The sequence below is a fragment of the Colletotrichum aenigma genome (genome assembly GCF_013390185.1).
Source record: "Colletotrichum aenigma strain Cg56 chromosome Unknown KSG_Cg56_contig02, whole genome shotgun sequence".
Classification (NCBI taxonomy): Eukaryota; Fungi; Ascomycota; class Sordariomycetes; order Glomerellales; family Glomerellaceae; genus Colletotrichum; species Colletotrichum aenigma.
The window spans coordinates 2,524,833-2,544,814 of NW_023500908.1; the positions used below are offsets into that span (position 1 = coordinate 2,524,833).

The following is a 19,982-nucleotide window of genomic DNA, read 5'->3' on the forward strand; positions in this document are numbered from 1 at the left end:
TTGCGGCGCGCTAAAGAGGCGTTTTAGCCTGGATACTGGGTCAACGCCCCCTTTATTGTTCCGCTCCACACCCTGGCCTCGATGCTTTTTTCTTTCTTTTTCCATCTTCTTTTCCCCCTTCCCCTGCTTGCTGACCACTGAGGTTGGGTGGTCCTTACGGATAGGTGGCAGGCTCTAAAGTTCTGTCCCAATCCCAGACATGCCGTCCATCCAGTCGCGTGCCTCGAAGCTTGTGGTACAGAATCCCCAGGCGTCTTTATTGGCCACCACAGCAGTGGCACAAGCCGCTGCAGTCTCCAGTCGCCAACAGTCTGTGCGGCAAATCCAACCCCCCAAAAAGGGACTTGTAAGTATCCGTACCAGCCCTCAAAAAAAGAAGAAGGGAAAGAACCTCCCCCTTCCCTGCTCCTGCCCTCGGGACAGTGAGCTTTTCGCGTCACCACGGCCTTCAGAGGGCCCTGAGTGGTGCGGAACCTCCCTGAAAGTTGCCTGCCAAATCTGCGCGTTGCTCGTAAGGCGGGCGCCAGAATTGGAAAGACGTCCCGCTGTGTCCACCAGTCCGCCGCCGCCCCCTTTTTTTTTTTTTTTTTTTTTTTGTGGCGCTGTGAGAGATCCAGCAGCCAACCAGGCACTGCAACAAGCCCCCCCGGGTCCAGAACCTGCCCCGTGCCTCCCTCTCGTCCACCTGCACATGCCTCTTGCTGCTGCTGCAAGTCCTGCTCTCCAGTCGCGTGTTGCTCCTGCCGCTGCTGCACATTGGCAGTTGCTTCCTGGGACTCCTCCTTCCCTCCCATTGTAACCCCGGCCTTTGGAAGTGGAGGCGTGCGGCTCGCATCTTGCAGGGGGGCGTTTACCCAGAATTCCGTTACTGTTGCAGACGGTCGACGGCCACCTCCAAGGAATCCTCATCCCTTCTTCCCAGATGCCCAATCCACCACCCAAGAGAAGCTCCGGCTGGAAGATGTCAGTTTCATCGTAGCACAACCTGACAACATCTCCACTCCTTCGTTCTTCTCTCGGGTCTCTCGCTGCCCTGCCTCTGCTCTCTCCAGGAAACAACAGTTCAGCAACGCCCACCACCACAAAAGACAATCCCTCGACCGTTGCGCTCGCTGCCTTGCCTCTGAGCTGCCTGCATCAAACAGCTACCCGTCTGTCTGTCTGCATCGAATCTCTCTCCCGCCCGCTCGGCCTGTTCAGCGAGGAGGTGCGACGGACCAACTGCCTCTTTTCCGCCATCGCTTCGCTTCGCTTCCGCCGCTGGCTCGTCTTCGCTTTTTTCCCCAATCCAATTCTTCCCACCACAACCCAGGTTCCAATTCTCGATCCAATCTTTCTCCCCTTGCCCTCCTCCCGTCGGCGACAGCACCATCGCCCCCGATTCGCGCACACACACCTTCTCCAACGCATGTCCGACTGTCCATAATGATCGAGCCCGCCTTGCAGTTCAGCCTGTCCCGTTCCGAAAGTCCATTGGCTTAAACTCCCGGCTTCCGTCTTCCTATTGTTTGAGAGACCTGACCAACCCTCGGCCGGCCATCCAACAACCAGAGGGAACCCTGAAACGCTGCATTCGATCCAAACCTTCTTGTCTGCGACAACAATACCATCGATACCCTCTTCGTCCTTCAACCTCTCTTCGTCGAACGAAGCCATACCATCATGGTCGAGCGAACCGATCGCTCAGAACGGCCTTCGGGCGCGTTGGGCCCTGCAGCCATGGGCATAGCTCGTGGCCTGCCAGAGAATCCCGCACAAGGCCGACGCCAGCTTCAAAATGCTGCCGCCCTTGGCAACATCCCTCCGCCGCCCCCTCTGCCGCCGATGCCCAAAGACCTCCGAAACCTGCCCGGCGGTTTGTCCGCCTCCGCGCCCATGACCTCCGCCCAGGTCATCGCTCTCGCCCGCGACGCCATGCAAAGCGCCCTCCACGAGAACGAGTCCCAGGCCGCCGAAGCGAGTGCCGTCAGCAACGAGCTGAAGCCGGGCGTCACGATCGATCTGAGTCGGAAGGGTATTCAAAAACTACCAGACGAGGTAGTCGATATCATCAAGAACGAGTTGGAACGGTTGGTAGACTTCTTTTGCCGTTTGCATGGCCGGTTCTGACTAACGCGACCGCAGTCTTGCCCTTTCTCACAACCAGGTCTCTTCCTTCCCGACTCGCTTTTCCGAATGCACCTCTCTACGATACCTAAACGTCAGAAATAACCAAATCAGAGAATTCCCTTTGCCGGTCAGTAGTCTCAGTGGGAAACGCCAGTAATAACTCCGGGTCTGACTTCTGTCTAGCTTTGCGATCTGAAATCGCTCGAAATCCTTGACCTTAGCAAGAACAAGCTTCGAGCTTTGCCACCTGACATTGTCAAACTCGCTTCTTTGAAGGTCTTTTCAGTACAAAAGAACCGTATTGAGGAGCTGCCAGTAGCCCTTGCCGATATGGTTTCCCTTCAGGTGCTCAAATTTGACGGTAACCCCATCACCTTTCCGCCTCGAGAGGTGTTACAAGTGCAGGCGAGCAGCCCTCCCAATGAAGGATATCTGAAAGAGAGCGAAGTCACCGAGGTTGCCGTCACTGCACACATTAAGCGCTTTTTAAGACAACATGCCATGAATGGCCGTGCAGAGTCAGACACTGCAGGTGAGGAGTCTAGCGAAGGCATGGAAACGCCTCGGATGCCCCCCATCAAGCGTGTAGTCAGCGGCCGTTTCCCCATCAAGGTCAATGGCACCGACGTCCCAGATATTCGATCCCCGAATCTGATCAGACCTCCACCGATTCCGAACCGGTCTCACTATCGCGGATTGTCTCAGCAAAACACAGCCATTCGCCGCCCCGGGGTAATGCCTCTGACCATAGGAAATGTCAGCGAAAGACTTCGAAGCAATTCAGAGACGTTGCTGCAGGCAACCCGAGGGGATCGACCCGAATCTCGAGCGAGGCGTATGGGAGTTGTGTCTCAGAAGGCTTCTCAGCTCGGCACCTTGGACGAGACTACGGCCAACAACCGCTTCAGTCACTACCGAGGCCTCAGCCACGGCTCTGCGATGCAACCGCCGCCCGCGAGCATGTCCGTCAAGAGCCCCAATAGCCCGGCCGAGCCCTTCCTTCAACGCCCGATCTACGTTCGACGACTCTCTGTCCTGCCCGAGCGAAGACGCGAATCCAAAGTCTACGATCCAATCCTTGAAGCTGCCAAGGGTATTCTCTACGCCGTTTTTCAGATTCATCCCATGATCCAGATGCTCATGAGCTTGACGAGCGACGGCTCTTCCAAGAGATCAAGCCTCGAAATCGTCTTCTACAACACCAACTCCCACGTTGAGGAACTGGAGCAGGAGATTCAGAAGCATGACCCTGCTGTTGTGGGTGACGAGATGGCGGGTCGCGAAAACGAAAACGTTCACCGTGCCTGCCAAACCTTGGTCAGCGCCTACACCCATGTCTGCACGCTCCTCGCGGGTAACATCGATTCCTTCGTCGACAATGGAGATCCGCGCTACATTCGCACTCTTTTGATGCTCATCTATAATAGCATTATGGAGATCAGGTGTACTCTGGCGTCGATATCTCCAGAGGCCATACCCGGAAAGACGGCCGCTCGAGCCATGGCGATGGGAGAGACAATCAAGCCACACTCACGCGAAAACTCCATCACACCCACTGCCGAGCGCCTTGGACTTGCGCAGCGGCCCCGCCCTGGTCCCATTCTACACAACCCAAGCAACCTCAGAGTTGCCACGGACGTACCTTTGCCATACATGAACGGAGCCGTGGCTACTCGCACTGCCACGCTTACATCGGCGACTCCCCGGTCAGGTGAATCGTTCGCCTCGGCCTCGTCTGGCGGTCGCGGCATTTCAGACTTCACAGAAGACGACAGGTACTTTGAGAAGATCTTCCTCTCTCTGCAAAGGTCGTCAGAGCTTGTCATGAGGACGTTACCCATGTTTCAGAATCACATGTCTGTTCTTGCAAAGAAGGCCATGGGTCGTCGCGCTTCGGACGATGAGATGATGTGTTGGAAGGCTCTCATCAACAAGTGCGGTACAGCGGTCCAGCAGACTGAGATGCTTCGAAGCCGTCTCTCTCTCATTAAACTCAAGGAGCCTGGCATCATGAGTCAGCCTGCTTTCAGGAGCCTGATCAATAACTTTATCGACTCCTGGTGGGTATTTGGCGACAAGATTCGACACGCATTCAACGAGGTCAACCTTCCTCCCGATACCAGGGTCAGACTGCGCCCTATTCAGCAAGCTATGAAGGAAACACGAGACACCATTCTTCAGTCGCCTTGGAGCTACCTGCTGCGGCAATCTTCCGGCTCCAACACCTTCAGCCCCGGTAGTGGACCGGCCATGCCGCCCGTACAACTGCCAATGACTCCCCAGAGCGCGGCGCTGGGACCGGCAGTACAGGCGACGGTTCCCTCGACCCCTCAGAGCGCTTCTTTCGCAGCAGCGTTCAACGGCAACGTCTTTGAAAGGGCAGATGCCCTCATTTCGATGGGCGGGCTTTCGATGTCGCGAACAGGAACGATGACGAACAGCTCGGCCGCTAGTTTCACCATGTCTTCCATGTCATCTCTCTCCTCGGACGGAGGAGCCATGACCCCATCATCAGTCATTAGCCCGAACGGCTTCGGCCCCGGCCCGGTGCCCTTACGACTCAACGGAAGCAAAGTCGCCTTCTAGTCGAAGCGCGTAGCAAGCCCTTGGATTCGACGCACATTTTTGGGCAAAAAGAAAGAGTCAAAATAAGACTCGTCACGCCCTTTTTTCTTCTCTTTTTGGTCTCGATGATCAGCACACATTTTTGTCGATTGCTTCATCCTTCTTCCACGCATAGCACGGCGTCAAGGTCATACTCATTTACGGATGGAAACCATACACTCCTTCAAGAAGTTCCTGGCTGGACACAGAGGTTCAAGGAATGCCAGTAATGTTATAGTTACGAAGCGGCAAGCTGATGCCATCTCCATGCATACTGGACATGGAGGCCTGGGGCTCCTGCGGAATCCCCGCTACGAGTTCACGTATCACGGTCGACATCAACCGTCACTCAGCTGCACTGTACTTTAGATACTGCCCCTCGGCAATATAATGAACAAAATAGACGTTCATACCTTTTGGATTTGTGTCCTATTGTTCAAATGATGTGAGATGAATGGTCGTAGCAACTGTGCATGTGCTAGCGTAAAGCCAAGCTTCGGTCCGTCGATTTGGGGCACCTGGATAGATTTAGACCAGTCTAGCCATTAGATGACGTCGACTGCTGATTGGCACTAACCATCCAAAAGCTGAAGAATTGTCATTATCACATCACCAAACTGTTTTGTCAGTTCAATTGTCAGGCATGCATTATCAGTCCTTTTATATGGTTAATGTCACCGCACCTCCACAAGCTCCCGCCCCGGAGACGCGAAAGTTGCGTACCTCGGCCGAGGTCCAATTTGGAATCCGTGGATTCCGCAATGCGACGCGCCGGGAAAAGTCAGAACCCTTGTTTACGTCAATCCGATGGCGGGGGCTTCGGCGTGTCTTTGCAATAACCAGTGCTTAGTTATCACCCAATTCCACGGCTTTCTTTAGCGGGGATATTGTAGATTGATTGGCGATGATTCATCCCCATGCATATGGAGCTTCACTACCTTGCCTACCTTAGGTAGATTTGCAGCGGCGGTGGGTAAGCAACTTGCCTCGCAGCCGAACAACAGCTGTGATTTGCAATTCGCAGTGCAAAAGTCGCCCGATGCACAGCTCCGTTCGCCGATTCGATCATACCCACCCGCCGATCCACACCAAGTCCCAGACCTACGGACCTGCCGCCTTCCAAAGAGGCCCCCGAAGAATAACTTACATCAGCTACCTTCCTTAGCTACCCGCCCGCTCTCTGCCTTATCCCGGACCACACGCACACCAACACGCCGCCCGCCGCCGTTCGTCTCGTGTCTCCCGTGGCCGCATTTGTCAGGTCGCGCATCTGCAAGCGTATAAGACGTCACCCCGTCCAGCCCCACCAACCGCACATAAAGAAACACCGCTCTCCCCTCCCCCTCCCCCGCGATACCTTTCGATTTTCCCCTCGAGAGATACGCTCCATGCAAGCCCTCTACCGCACATCTACCGTTGCATCCCGAGCAGCAGCAACAGCAGCCACGGCAGCCCCCACGAGAATCGCATCCATACAGAGGCACCTCTCCTCGACAGCCCGCATCATGGCTCCCATCACCAAGGAGACCGACTTCCTCGTCATCGGCGGCGGCAGCGGCGGCCTCGGAGCGGCGCGCAAGGCCAGTGGGCAGTTTGGCGTAAAGGCCATGATCGTCGAGGGCTCGAGGTTGGGAGGAACCTGCGTGAACGTTGGGTAAGTCCCCTTCTCCCTCCCATACCGCTATTCTTTCTTGTTGTCTGACATGAAGCTCGCACTAGCTGCGTCCCCAAAAAGGTCACCTTCAACGCCGCCGCCATCGCCGAGACGATCCACCAGGCCAAGTCGTATGGCTTCTCCGTCTCCGAGACGGCCCCCTTCGACTGGACGACCTTCAAGAACAAGCGCGACGCCTACATCAAGCGCCTCAACGGCATCTACGAGCGCAACCTCAACAACGACAAGGTCGAGTACCTCCACGGCTGGGCCCGCCTGACCGGCAAGAACGAGGCCGAGGTCACCCTCGACGACGGCTCCAAGGCCACCGTCAAGGCCAAGAAGATCCTCATCGCCGTCGGCGGCAACCCCACCATCCCCCCGGAAATCCCCGGCGCCGAGCTCGGCACCAACTCGGACGGCTTCTTCGACATCGACGTCCAGCCCAAGAAGGTCGCCCTCGTCGGCGCCGGCTACATCGCCGTCGAGTTCGCCGGCATGTTCAACGCCCTCGGCACCGAAACCCACCTCTTCATCCGTCACGACACCTTCCTGCGCAACTTCGACCCCATGATCCAGGAGACCGTCACCAAGGAGTACGAGCGCCTCGGCGTCAACCTGCACAAGCGCTCCAAGCCCACAAAGGTCGAGAAGGACGCCCAGGGCAAGCTCACAATCACCCACAAGGACGCCGACGGCAAGGAGACCTCCGAGGGCGGCTTCGACCACCTCATCTGGGCCATTGGCCGCACGCCCGCGACCAAGGACCTCGGCGTCGACGCCGCCGGTCTCAAGACGAACGAGAAGGGTTACATCCCCGTCGACGACTACCAGAACACCAGCGTCGAGAACGTCTACGCCCTCGGCGACGTCACTGGCAAGGTCGAGCTGACCCCTGTCGCCATTGCTGCTGGGCGTCGTCTGGCGGAGCGTCTGTTCGGAGGCCCCGAGTACAAGGATGCGCATCTCGACTACTCCAACATCCCCTCCGTCGTGTTCTCGCACCCCGAGGTCGGCAGCATCGGCCTGACGGAGCCTGAGGCCGTTGAGAAGTACGGCAAGGACAACATCAAGATCTACAAGACCAACTTCACCGCCATGTACTACGCCATGATGGAGCCCGAGGAGAAGGGACCCACCGCTTACAAGCTTGTCTGCGCCGGTCCCGAGGAGAAGGTTGTCGGCCTGCACATTGCCGGCCTCGGCAGCGGAGAGATGCTGCAAGGTTTCGGTGTCGCTGTCAAGATGGGCGCCACCAAGAAGGATTTCGACAGCTGTGTCGCCATCCACCCGACCAGCGCTGAGGAGCTGGTTACTCTGAAATAGACTTTTGCATAAACACAGGCACGGCCTGGTATAGAGGAGGAAAGATACCAATTCAGTAAAATTTCAGGTTACTCGTACAGTTTTCCCCTTGTAACGCCAGTGCTATGCTCATGCTTGATAGACGTGCCCTTTTCCTTTTGATCCCCAACACCATGCTTTTTCCCTTTCTCAAACTTGTTTTTACATTGTGTACTGATGCCCACTGGCTGAGTCTGTTGATTGAGAATGATCTTGCGTGTTCTGTGGTTCCACGCTCTTTGATTCCCCCCTCACAGGAAGACAATGCTGAAGAGACCCGTAGTCGACAGACCAAAGATTGTAAACAGGACTGCGTGAGGTGCAATGACAGCGGCAGCACTAGCAGGTTTCGAAGTGCTAGCACTCGGTGTTCTGGTTATTGTCAGTGCCATGCTGTGGGCTGTCTGGTTCTGGCCAGTACTCACGAGATGGTGGTGGCCGGTGCCCCCGTGGCTTGAGGAACGCTGGAAGCATCGGAGTGTGTGGCAGACGGAGTAGGCGAGGGCGAAGAGGATGAAGATGGCGCAGGCAGTCCGGCCACATCGATGCCAACCAGCGCACAGGTAGAGGCGAAGCTCTCGTAGGCAGGTTTGAGATCTTCGGCATTGCAAGTGACCGTCAGGTTACCCAGCATGTCTTTTTGCTTAACCTCGCAGATGTATTCTACTCCGCCTGGGACGCCTTGTTGTTCAAGAGAAGCCAGGAGACAGGCCGGAGGTACAGCCAGGACGACGAGAGGAGCAAATGCTGCGAGGGCGAAGGCGGACTTCATTGTGTCGATTTATTAGGTAGTAGGGCGAACTGAAGCAAAAGGCAGAAAATAACAATTACTTAGGCAAAGGACGACGAACGCAACCGAGGATATCTCGTAGGTATGTTTTCGAGGGTGGTTTGTGTGAGTCTGCAGGTTTGTTTGTAGGTCGTTAGTTGGAGGTGAGGTGAGGTCCGGCCAGCAACGACGTCGCGCAGACGGGAGTGACGTTGGGTGCCGTGTGGTGTGGCAGCTCGACTCGCCTCACATGAGTGCCTACCGTGTAAGTGGCCTTGGACGTATCAGTGAGACGCAGTAGCGGGAAGGAACCCTGGTGGAGGGAAGATCATCGGGTAAATCTCCGAGGTTCCAGGTTTCCTTGCAGTTTCTGGGGAAGGAACGGGGTCCGGTGGGTGGTGGGTGGTGAGTGGTGGGTGGGGCCGGCGCGCACGAACTTCGCTCCTTCTGGAACATGTTCAAAACACCATGCTCACTTTCCCATCCGCCGCGCACTTGCCCATTCGGCACCCTCACGATCGCCTCGCAGTCGCTGCTGCACTTGGAGGGTGGGTCGTGGCTGCCGTGGACTCGTGGCTGTCGCACATTGATTTGGAGCCTCAAATTTATCCCGCAGGCTTCGAGCCTCGACTCGGTCTTTCTCGTTGTCGATTGCCGTCGTCGTCAGTTGTCGCCATTGTCTCTTTCTCTACCTCTGTCGTCAGCATCCAGGCAATCATCTCCCTCGTCGTCACGCCTCGGGCATTCAGGCCTCCAGTGAAGCACGCCATCCGTCTACGAGTCGGATTTCTGCCAAGAGGACCCTTTCTCAGGGTAGCCACCACCTCGTCTCCTACTCAATCGGGAATGCGGCACCCGCGACAACCAACCAAGGCAACCCTCTGTACCAACAGGTCGAATGGCATTCCTCCTCTCTCTTGCCGTTGCGTAACCTCCGAACCTTCTCGCGGCCAACACTCGATATTAGGTTCAGACGTCTGCGGTGATCACACTTGGCAGCCCAGAAATATCTGGGCAGGGCGACAATTGACTTTCCGTCTCCCAAGTCGCTCTATCATCGGACAATCTGCGTCGGTGGCCCTGTTTGTCCCATCCAAGACACGGCTCTTTTGAGTTTGGTTTGAGATCGCACCACGTGCGAATGTCCTGACTCTGACGTTGCTCCTCTGAGCTTACCTGTCGGCCGACGCTCGTACTTGGGAACAACTTTGATTGCCGCGGCGCCTTGACTTGCCGCTCAATCGCCGCCAGCTGCAACTTGCATGAGGAACCTTCGACATATATGGCGAGAATGCAAGCGGCACCTGGCAAGAAGGGCCCAAGCGTTTCCCTCGCGTCCGTCCCATAGCTAAGCGGCGGCTCTGGTGATCAAGAAAGCTCGTATCTCGTATGATCCCTCACTGGGCAACCGGATTTCCCAGATCTTAGCTGCGGTAACAATGCACTTAGCGGCTGATGAGGCCTTTGCGACGTTTCCCGTCACGGATCTTCAGATGAGTTTCGCTTCGTCCACAAATAAACGACGAGTCAGAAATGGCGCCTCACAGCATGCAGAGCTATCCCACTAGCCATCACCTTGCTCTTGGAGTTGAACTGATCAAACCCACTCACACACGCTGTCTGTCGTCACTTGTTCTGCAAGCAATCCCTCTCTTGTCGATGCCCTCGTGGAGGGTATGCCACCTCTTCTATTGTTCCATCATTAGCGCACCTGCGTGACGGCGCTTACTCGAACCTCCAATCCCGACGTCGGTACTCCCCCGAGGCCATCGCTTTTCACCGCGGCGTAGGCGAAAAGACTGAAACCCAACACACGAAATCCCTCTGGCACACAACACGCCGCGACTCCAGGTGGATAGTGCACTCTTCCCACATGCCGTTATACCCACTAGCAATTCATCGCCGACATTCTGCCGTCATCAAGGCGGCCCTTTTCGTAGGCCCCGCGGAGCGAGGTGATGGCGCGGCATGTTGAACGGGTGCGCGAGTAGCTCTCGACAGATCTAAGGGTGGGTAAGCCGCACGTCAACACACAGCCCACGGCTCGGGGAGGAGCGCAAGTGCCCTCGTAGCTGACAATATGAAGCACTTTGAAGCGCCGTTTCTTTGTCTGCGTCCCCGTGTCTGCGATGGACGATGAGCCTGACTAGTTGGCATCAAATTGCTCTCTTTCCCGCGGGGAGTACCAATCCGCACGCACAGACTGGTATGTCATAGCCAACTCGTGGCCTTTGGTCGGCGTTTGGAGGATTTAGACGAGGAGGCTCGGCAGCCTGGTAACAAACATGGCCAGAATTCCCCGAAGCGGCTTGGCTGCGTGTTGTCAATGCATTGTAATCTGCTGCCGCCAGTGCAGCTAGCAGAAGGCAAGCATCTACGGCACGGCAAAACAATATCCACTGCAGCTTAAGCATACCGAATTCTCGAGTGGTGTACGGTCAATTAAATCAAATGCTATTGGATCACGGGAACGCACCACCGGTGCCAGGCTCTTGGAAGCTCTCAGAGTTTGAGGCTTTGGGCTGACTGGCCGGTCTGAGCAAGGTCTCTCTAGATACACATGTTTCTGTTCCGATGTCCGGACGAGTCATGGCCGGCCCCCTCCATCTGTGCAATCGGCAGGCAAACGCAGACGTTCTCGAAGTTCTTCTGGATTTCCGTGACGGGCAGAGCACGGTCTGGCAATACGCACACACATACAACAGGACGTCGGACGTGCATGATGTACTCGCGTAGCTTGAGACCCCGCTCGGTTTCCCCGGATTCCCCTGTGGGTTCTCGCAAGGTCGACCCGTCGGCGGGTTCAAGCCGTTGGGTTTGTCGCGTTTCGTTCAGCCAATCAGGCTCTCGGATCCTCAAGATGTGTGGCCCATCTTGCTGCAGAGCCCGATCTTCTAGACGGTCTTCCCTACCGTCGATCACCCAGCCCTTGGACTATGAAACTTGGCTGTTGGAAGTTTAACCTCACGGGCAAGGGGCTCGCAAGTAAATCCTCTCAACTGTGTGCGGCCGCGGAAAGCCTACGCTTGCTATCGTTGCTGTCGAACGACGTTTGCTCACATGCGGTCCTTGTCCAAACTCCTTCCGGTTCGTCGTCCACCACCCGACCCGACACCTTGTTTTGGCGCACGCATGACCCGTGGAACGGCTGCAAATGGGCAGTCCAGACCATCTCTTTTCATTAGACTACGTTGACCAGCCCAGACTGGGAGCATCGCTGGAGAGATCAGACAGCAGTTGAAGGGCCGGGTGCTGGGTTCGCATTCGTTGTTGTGTCTGCTCAATGCATTCGAACCACCGCCCAGTACATACGTAGGGGACCACCTGTCAGTCATGGACCATCCTGACTCCTTCTCTTCTCTTGCCAATCCGTTCTTCTGTGTGCGGGCTGGATCATAAACTACCCTGCCGCCCGTCCCCCCCGCTCTCATCTACTCGAGATCCATTCCAAGAGGAACACCAAATTCTGGGCCTGCAGTGTAACCCTCATCATCAAACATGGCGGACGACAAGGTCGGCCAGACGGCGAGCGTGACCATCATGCTGATGACCTTCATCACGCTTACTGTCGTGATGAGAACATGCGTGAGGAGTGTGCTGTTGAGGAGTGTCGGGTGGGATGACAGTAAGTTCCCGTTGTCGATTAAAGTTTTTCGAGAATCAGCACTAACAGTTGGCAGCACTGGTGATTATTAGCTGGGTAAGATGGTTCAAAAGCCCTTGATCGATGATATCGTCTAACAGAGATAGGTGCTGGCAATGGCTCTTTGCGGTGCAATTCTTGCCAGTGAGTCTCCAGGAACGCTCTTCCCAGTTGATTTCCGCTAACACAACTTATAGTGACCAAAGTCGGCTTGGGATCACACTTCCAGGACGTGTCGAAATCAGACTTTGCAGAGTTTTTGAGGGTTGGGGCAACCGACAATCTTCTTTGGTGACGTCTCGCTGACATGGTGTGCGTAGCTACAAGTCGTCACGCAGCTCACTTACATCTGGGCGTTTGTGACGGTGAAGATGTCATTTACCGTTCTCTACTTGCGGCTACTTCCCGACCAGATGTATCAGAGAATCAACAAGTTTCTCCTGATCTTGCTTCTTGCGGAAGGCATCGAAGAGACAGCAGTCGTCATCTTCAGATGCAATCCCATACCAAGAGCTTGGACTCCGTCTATTCCTGGAACATGTCTAGACTTGACCATATTCTACTATTCAGCTGTCAGTCTCCTATTATTGCAAGTATCCCTGACTTCTGGCGCTAACTTCCTCCAGTTTGCCATCAAATTGATGACGGACTTGGTGCTTTTCGTCCAACCAATTCCTACCATCTGGAAGTTGCAATTGCCGATGGCGAAGCGCTGTGGTGTGATTTTCATGCTTTCCTTGGGCTTGCTGTAAGTGCATTTCATACCCAATCGAGACTGGATAAAGATCTAACTTCGTCAAGGGTTTGTATTATTTCGGTCATCAGAGTCAGCTACATCAATGCGTTCGACAAAGATGTTACTTGTGAGTACTATATCCGTTCCTCAGAAATACCGGGAACTGCAACTAACTATCTCAGTCTTGGTTGCCGATCCCCTCCTCTGGTCAGAAGTCGAAGTCTGCGCCCTCATCATCTGCTCTGGCGTCCCCTCCCTGCGACCGTTGATCTCGAAGTTCCCCGCCCTCAACAAGGCCCTCGGCCTCTCGACGGGCAAGTTTTCGAAAAACTACTACGCCAACCAGCGAACCACAATAGGCGGCTCCAAACCGTACCTCGCACAGAACGCATACGCTCGAGGCGCAGCAAAACAAGGTTTCGGAAAACTCTCTCAAAGTTCGAGTTCCTACGGCACCGGCAGCGGAACCCGCACCAACACGGAGAGCATGGAGAACATCCTTCCTCTAGACCTCGACAAGCCTTCGCTCACGCACAGCGTGGAAATGGGCATCATCAAGGTGAAGAACGACATTCACCAAGAGGTCAGGCCAGCGTCACCAGACGTTATGGACCCGTACTTCCCAGCCGGCAGGCCGATGGCCAGGCGGAAGAGTCGAGGAAATATTCACAACGGCACGGGGTGGATCTCGGACGACTGATTTTGATACCACATCGCCCGTCGGGGCGACAAAATGGGCGGGTCCTTTTGGTTTACGCAAAAACAAAAATTGGTACATACGCATGGCCGTATTTGACGGTTATTATAATGTATATAAATCACAGCATCTGGCGAAGAACGGGCTCGCCAACTTTGGCTTGATCTATGGCCCTATATTAGGAGTCGCTGCGCGATACACTCAAAGCCTGCATGAACAGGCTGAATTCACTTCTTTGGAACTTTTCACACAAACTCTCAGCCCTCCGAGAACTGACCAGACGATCGCTCCCATGAACTGTTGGCGTTTGGAAGCGGTTCAACCCAACTTGGGATGTGCCCGATGTCTGCATGTAATGTCTCGCCTGTCAAGCCGTTAGAGAGAACGAGTTTGACACAGTCCATGCTTGAGAGATCCGACTCTTGCGGTGTGGAGTCTGGTGGTGTGTAGAGATAGAAGCCCGGGTTTTCCGTTCGGCCAAAGTGCGCACAACCTCCGAAGGCCGGCTGCTTTGCTTGTAGACACATCCCGGATCCGGCTCGGATTTGATGTCTTGATCCGCCTTGCTTGATGTTACAGAAACGACGGGAAGGCCTCCACTGCGCCCCTTTTTTTCTTTGCTTCAAACATTGGTTGACAAACGAGAATCGAATGAAATCCCCGAGACATGAGATGAGTGCCTCTTGCAGTCATTCCGATCAAACAGCCGGCGACATCATATTCGTCATGTGTGATGGATAGATGAGGCTAGTGAGGTAGCATCTGCCCGTTGCTCGAGATTGAGGTGTGCTGGCAAGGATTTGAGGTGTAGAAATTTCACATGTCACTGTTGGAAAGCTTACGATAGCCGCTTGGTGGCAAGAGACTTATCAGAATGAGCTGTCCGAGGAACAAACAGAACCCTGCGTAATCGTCTGCGGAAGCGCAAGCAGGGGAGGGTTGTTAAGAGCTCTCTCAGCAACGGTGAAGACTTCGGTCTGGCATGTAGGCGAGGGTCAACTGGCCCCTTTTTGCTTATCGATAGCGCTCACCGAGTATGGACCCATCTACACCGAAAAACCAATGAACGGTCGAACCAGAATGCCCTAGCATGGTCCGTGCACAGCGAAATGGAGCTAGCGAGCCCGCACAATTATGTCGAATTTTCCCACTCATCCTGAACTCTACGAAAAGTTCATCCCCGACAACCTCGACAACCACCACCCCACGGCCAACAACCGATTGCCATCTGAGTCACCATCAGGTTAGTTGACGATCGTACACACATACGAGAGAGAACGAAGAGAAAAAGGCGCCAGGCCGCAAAAGCGAATTGCGATGTATCTCGATTTCCCCGGTTCTCTTCGAACATTTTCCTGCGAGAAAAGATCACGAGGGCGAATTCGCGATATCTCCCTGGCGAGCATTATCAACTCCTCTCTCTCTCCCCCTTCCCTTCCCTACCGCTCTCCTCTGTCATTCACAGCCACCAAAAGGAAAAAAAACAGTCGCTAACCCCTCCATCTTCCGAACAGCATAAGCAATCATGGGTATCTCCAGAGATTCCCGTCACAAGCGTTCCGCTTCCGGTGCCAAGCGCGCCTACTACCGTGCGTAACACATCCGAAAGCCCGTATGCTCTAACCAAGCATGCGTTCTGACCTTTCTGTCCAACAGGGAAGAAGCGCGCTTTCGAGGCCGGTCGCCAGGGTGCCAGCACCCGTATCGGCCCCAAGCGAGTCCACACGGTCCGCACCCGCGGCGGCAACCACAAGTACCGCGCCCTGCGTCTCGACTCCGGCAACTTCGCCTGGGCCTCCGAGGGCTGCACCCGCAAGACCCGTGTCATCGGCGTCGCCTACCACCCTTCCAACAACGAGCTCGTCCGCACCAACACCCTGACCAAGTCCGCCGTCGTCCAGATCGATGCCGCCCCCTTCCGCCAGTGGTACGAGGCCCACTACGGCCAGGCCCTCGGCCGTCGCCGCCAGCAGAAGCAGCAGGCCGCCGCCGGCGAGAAGGCTGAGGAGGTCAAGAAGTCCAAGTCCGTCGAGAAGAAGCAGGCCGAGCGCTACGCCGCCCAGGGCAAGGTCGAGAACGCCCTCGAGAAGCAGTTCGAGGCCGGTCGCCTGTACGCCGTCGTCTCCTCCCGTCCCGGCCAGTCCGGCCGCTGCGACGGTTACATCCTCGAGGGTGAGGAGCTCGCCTTCTACCAGCGCAAGCTCCACAAGTAAATGTCGTGCGCCTCGTAAGTTTGGCTGCATGGTGTTCACCGTGGTGTGGGAAGGGATGGAATGAATCAAAAATCTTGGGTTGTATTAGATGGCCCCCGTGGCTTTCTCTAACGAAAGAGCCACGTGTAACGGGAATGAAAAACAACGTTTTTATCGGGCAACGGTTGTTCTTGGTGTTCAAGAGGTTTTTTTTAAAACGTCGTCTGGTCAAAAAAGCATCCAGGGGGCGTCAATCAGTCTACAGCGAAAGTAGGCTCGGGAAATATCAAACCGTGCCGACGGACGGATCTGGGTTATTAGGAAGAACTCAAAAAGACTATACCACCAAGTTTTTGCCCGCCTGAGCTTCATTCACATTGTCTCCGCGTCCACTTATTGTAAATCTCTGCCAGTGATGTTCCATGGGGTTGTCTCTGTACGTATTGTGCATGTTGTAACTTGTGTGTCTAAGTACAGAGAAACTGCACCAGAACCTGGCCGGTTGCCTCCCGTGCGCGGCCCTGCCTCCCTTTTCCTAGCAAGGGCACCCTACGTGAAAATCGGGTCTGTGGGCTCCAACTGTAACTCCGTGTCAGGACATGTATTGACCGACATGTATGATTCTCCTCGACTTATTTGTACTACTCTCTGTTGTTGTCTCCTGTGCGTTTGGTGGGATATCAAACATGAACAACCGCCGCTTCTCAGCTCGTGGTTCCTCACCGCCATCACCCAGCTTGCCGCCCTGATGTGCGTTGGGCCAGCAAACACACACGAAACCCCATTTGCATGGGAAGCTATCATTAATTTTGTACATTAAGATGTTCAATGAACTCTGCTTCTGGGGCTGCCAGGGTTGTATATCGGCATATCACTCTAGGCGAACTGTCGCTTGAGGTCCGTCCACTTGCGTGTCAGGGTCTCATGTTGAGAATTGATCTGGACGGTGGTCAGCATTCGTCGAGAACAGGGTGGATGCGGACGGAATGTGCTTACCTCAGCATACTGCATCTTCGTTTGTACAAGCTCCTCCTCCAGCTCTGCCAACTCCTTCTCCAATTTCTGGTTCTCCTCGTGAACGTTCGCGTTGCGCTTCATGAGATCATCTCGCTCCAGCTTCCAGGCGTTCTCGAGCTCCTCCGGCTGCTTCTCGATGACGTTGCGCAGCTCGCGGACTTGGCCCTTGAGACTCTCGTTCTCGTCCTTGAGCTCTTCGTTCTCAACCTTGGTGTGGACAAGCTCGGTCGCGAGGGCCGCTTGCTCACTATCGTAGGCCTCAACACGCTCCTCGAGCTTACGCACCTTGACGGCGAAGTTGATATTGGCGTTACGAAGTTGCTCAAGCTCCTGCTCGCGCTCCTTCTCCGTCCTCGTCTTCTCCTCCCACTCCGCAGTGTATGCCTTCAAGATTTCGGGTGTGATCTTGACGTCACAGGCATCTCTGACGAGCTGGTCGGCACGGTAGACTTCCTTGTCTTGGCTGGCGCTAGAGCTGCCAAAGAAGCCATTCTCCAAAATGCTTCCTGCGCTCGGCGCGTGGTCAATGTAGGCATCAAAGAGCTTGTCCTTCAGGAACACGGTAAGTTGCTGCATGTCTGAAATGGCCAGCAGGTTGGCAGCGTTCTTTTGCATCAAAACGATGCCAAACCGCAGGATGGCCGACAAGCCTTCAGACAGAATCAAGTCGTAAATGCGCAGTACCAGTTGCAGAGGGAAGCGGTATGCGAAGAGCGTCAGGAACCATTGGGTTGCGTACAGGTGAGGCGAGATGCTGCGACGGCGAAGGTGGCAGTACAGAGCAGGCTCGAAGTCCTCAAGCAGACGCTCGAAGATGTAGAGGTTCTTGTGCAGACCGGGCATGTCCTGGATGAACAGGTCGCGCAGGTGGTAATGGTTCATCAGCCTTACCAACAGACAGAAAGCCTCCTCCTCGGTCGTGTTGAACAGAAGGGGCATGATCAAGAAGTTCATGCCCTGGGCATAGCCAACAGCCTCGTCGTACAGAGCATACGCCTTGCACACACCAAAGAGGCCCTCTTGAAGCCCAGCGGCGGCAGCGTACTTGGAGAAGCTAGTTCTCGCACCCATATCGCGTCGGATGGTCTTTTCCAGCTTCTGAATCATGGCAGCATCCTCCTTTTGCTTCTTTTGCCTGGCTGCCGTCGCGGCCTGTTGAGCCTTCGCGATGGCCTCGGCGCTCTTCTCGTTCGGTGAAGGCATGCCGTTGCCGTTGACTGCTGAATGCTCCGAGTGGATGGATGAGGCGGAAGAGTTGACTGCCTCATTCTGGATGCTGAGGGAACCGTTGCTACCCGAGCTGAGGGTGCCATTGCTGTTCCTGTTCTTTTCCTTGTCTGTACCACGGGCAACGAGCTCTCTGTACATAATCTCGAGCTCTTCGCTGTTGCTCTGCGCCAGGACCTGCCAAATTACTCCTCGAATGGCACTGGGGATACCAGTGGCGATAGCCCTGTTCAAATCCTCGGCGCTCGTACGGGCAACGACGGCCGGACCCTCGTACACCACCGACTGCCACAGGTCCCAGTCAATTTGGGCATCGGGCATGTCAGAGGGACCTGCCGATACTCCAGATACTGTTCCGGGGGCCAGTGCTGGGTTCGGTGTTGTTGGCAGAGGCGACTTGGGCGGTTCTGCCCCAAGCTCCTTGTCACCATTTTGAGCGGGAGGTGTGGACAGGCCGAGGCCCTTTGGCGGTGGGACAGGCGTCTTGTCATCGTCGAGCGTAATGCCTGCCTCTTCCCGCATCCTGACCATCTTGAAGCGATCCTTCAAGCTGTGTCGGGCCACACCGTGCTTGCCGTCACCTTCCTCTTCGTCCAGCCTGCTGAGCATCATCTCAGGATTGCTAGTCAACGTGGCGATGGAGCTGGCAGTATTCCGTCGAGGCGAAGCGGCGGGCGGTGGGGAGGTCTCTTTCTCCTTGCTGCCGCTGTTTCGTGACAGCCAGGCGAAGGGGCTGGTGAGCTTCCTTGTCGGAGGACCTGGGTGTGATACGGGGACAGGAGGAGGAGCTGGAACGGCTTGCGGCAGGGGTGCAGCAGGTGCAATAGGAGATTTAGCGGGAGACGGATCGGCGGGGGGCGACCATGGCATGGAGGGCAGGGCGCCAGTGATGCTGCTTATTGATATTTTCTTGGATGGCACTCTAGGGGGAGGAGGGCTACTGGCTTTGGGCGCTGCATCAAGATTAGCATATTGACACACGTCAATCAGTTCATGCGACGAAACAAACGCACCTGGCTCCTGTGGGGCGGCGGTGTGGTCGTCGTCGAGATTGACATTGTCCAAATTGGAGGTATTGGAAAGTCGGTGGGAGACTGGAGAAGGCTTCCGCTTGATTTCAACATCTTCCTCGTCGCTCTTGAGGTCATCTGCGACTATCGGCTCGTCCTTTGGGGGTGTGGGGGGTGCGTCGTCTTCGACGTCGCTGTCCTCTTCTTGTGCCTGCTTTGCCTCCTCTGCCTCCTTTTTCGGGGACTCTGGCTCCGTGGGGGGTTCGGTGGGCGGTGCTTTCGAGACCGAGGGCGTCCTCGTGGTAAGGGAGCGCACCTCAGCGACCTCGGCGACTTCAGCTACCTCGGCGACATCGACGACGGCGTCTTCGAAATCATCCTGTGACTATTCCAGCAGTGTCAGCCAACCATGTCCTACTGGATTGCGCCGCTGCGACGGCAGGAGCCCCGAGAGGATCTCCAAGGGCTCGGACGTGTCTGGAGGGAGGACGGGGGGCGTTACATTCTCCTTGTCCGAGTCGGAGTCGGAGTCGATCGATAGCCTCTTATCCTTGGTAGCCGTGATCGGAGACTTGACGGGCTCGTCTGGCTGGGACATGGTGTCGTCGAGAATTGCAGGTCAACTCTCGCAGACCGCGATTTGGGGTATTCGGACAGGTTCGTGGAGGAGTGCAGCGGTTTTGAGGAGTCCTCGGGTCAAGGTCGAACTTGAAACTAGGCGGTGGCCATGGAGATGGGGTCCAGCACTGGGCAACGGCAATGTACACTGTTTCGTCTGTGCTGCTGCTGCTGCTGCTGCTGAAGAATACTCGTGGCAAGGTGCAGGCTGCAGGACACAGCTTTTGTTGTGTATCGTGGGGTGCAGAGGAGGTGCTCGCGGGGATGTGCTGTGTTGTTTTGTGTCGTTGCGCTTGCCAGGAAGACGGGTGAGTTGAGAGTCAAAGGACAGAGGAGGATTCGAGGGTCGAGGGTTGATAGCC

General features: G+C 55.6%; 6 protein-coding genes across 6 annotated transcripts; 4 read left to right on the forward strand and 2 right to left on the reverse strand.

Moving 5' to 3' along the window:
- Positions 1–1,662: 1,662 nt before the first annotated feature.
- sog2-0 (Leucine-rich repeat-containing protein sog2) lies at positions 1,663–4,695 on the forward strand (the record flags this gene model as incomplete). Its single annotated transcript, XM_037318000.1, has 3 exons — positions 1,663–2,069; positions 2,125–2,236; positions 2,293–4,695. 3 exons carry the CDS (start codon positions 1,663–1,665, stop codon positions 4,693–4,695), a joined length of 2,922 nt encoding a protein of 973 aa, XP_037183864.1.
- Positions 4,696–6,218: 1,523 nt separating this feature from the next.
- gtr-1 (Glutathione reductase) lies at positions 6,219–7,693 on the forward strand (the record flags this gene model as incomplete). Its single annotated transcript, XM_037318001.1, has 2 exons — positions 6,219–6,367; positions 6,433–7,693. 2 exons carry the CDS (start codon positions 6,219–6,221, stop codon positions 7,691–7,693), a joined length of 1,410 nt encoding a protein of 469 aa, XP_037183861.1.
- Positions 7,694–7,962: 269 nt separating this feature from the next.
- On the reverse strand, positions 7,963–8,483 carry CGCA056_v002745 (uncharacterized protein; the record flags this gene model as incomplete). Its single annotated transcript, XM_037318002.1, has 2 exons — positions 7,963–8,083; positions 8,137–8,483. The coding sequence occupies 2 exons, from the start codon at positions 8,481–8,483 to the stop codon at positions 7,963–7,965; spliced, it is 468 nt and encodes a 155-aa protein (XP_037183862.1).
- A 3,495-nt stretch (positions 8,484–11,978) lies between these two features.
- CGCA056_v002746 (Satratoxin biosynthesis SC1 cluster protein 4) lies at positions 11,979–13,559 on the forward strand (the record flags this gene model as incomplete). Its single annotated transcript, XM_037318003.1, has 8 exons — positions 11,979–12,105; positions 12,161–12,180; positions 12,231–12,267; positions 12,321–12,388; positions 12,444–12,695; positions 12,750–12,871; positions 12,925–12,986; positions 13,042–13,559. 8 exons carry the CDS (start codon positions 11,979–11,981, stop codon positions 13,557–13,559), a joined length of 1,206 nt encoding a protein of 401 aa, XP_037183859.1.
- Positions 13,560–15,081: 1,522 nt separating this feature from the next.
- Positions 15,082–15,769, forward strand: RPS8B (40S ribosomal protein S8-B; the record flags this gene model as incomplete). Its single annotated transcript, XM_037318004.1, has 2 exons — positions 15,082–15,145; positions 15,213–15,769. The coding sequence occupies 2 exons, from the start codon at positions 15,082–15,084 to the stop codon at positions 15,767–15,769; spliced, it is 621 nt and encodes a 206-aa protein (XP_037183860.1).
- An 855-nt stretch (positions 15,770–16,624) lies between these two features.
- GYP5 (GTPase-activating protein GYP5) lies at positions 16,625–19,600 on the reverse strand (the record flags this gene model as incomplete). The annotated part of the gene is made up of 4 exons (XM_037318005.1): positions 16,625–16,687; positions 16,745–18,945; positions 19,006–19,387; positions 19,421–19,600. 4 exons carry the CDS (start codon positions 19,598–19,600, stop codon positions 16,625–16,627), a joined length of 2,826 nt encoding a protein of 941 aa, XP_037183857.1.
- Between the last annotated feature and the right edge of the window lie 382 nt (positions 19,601–19,982).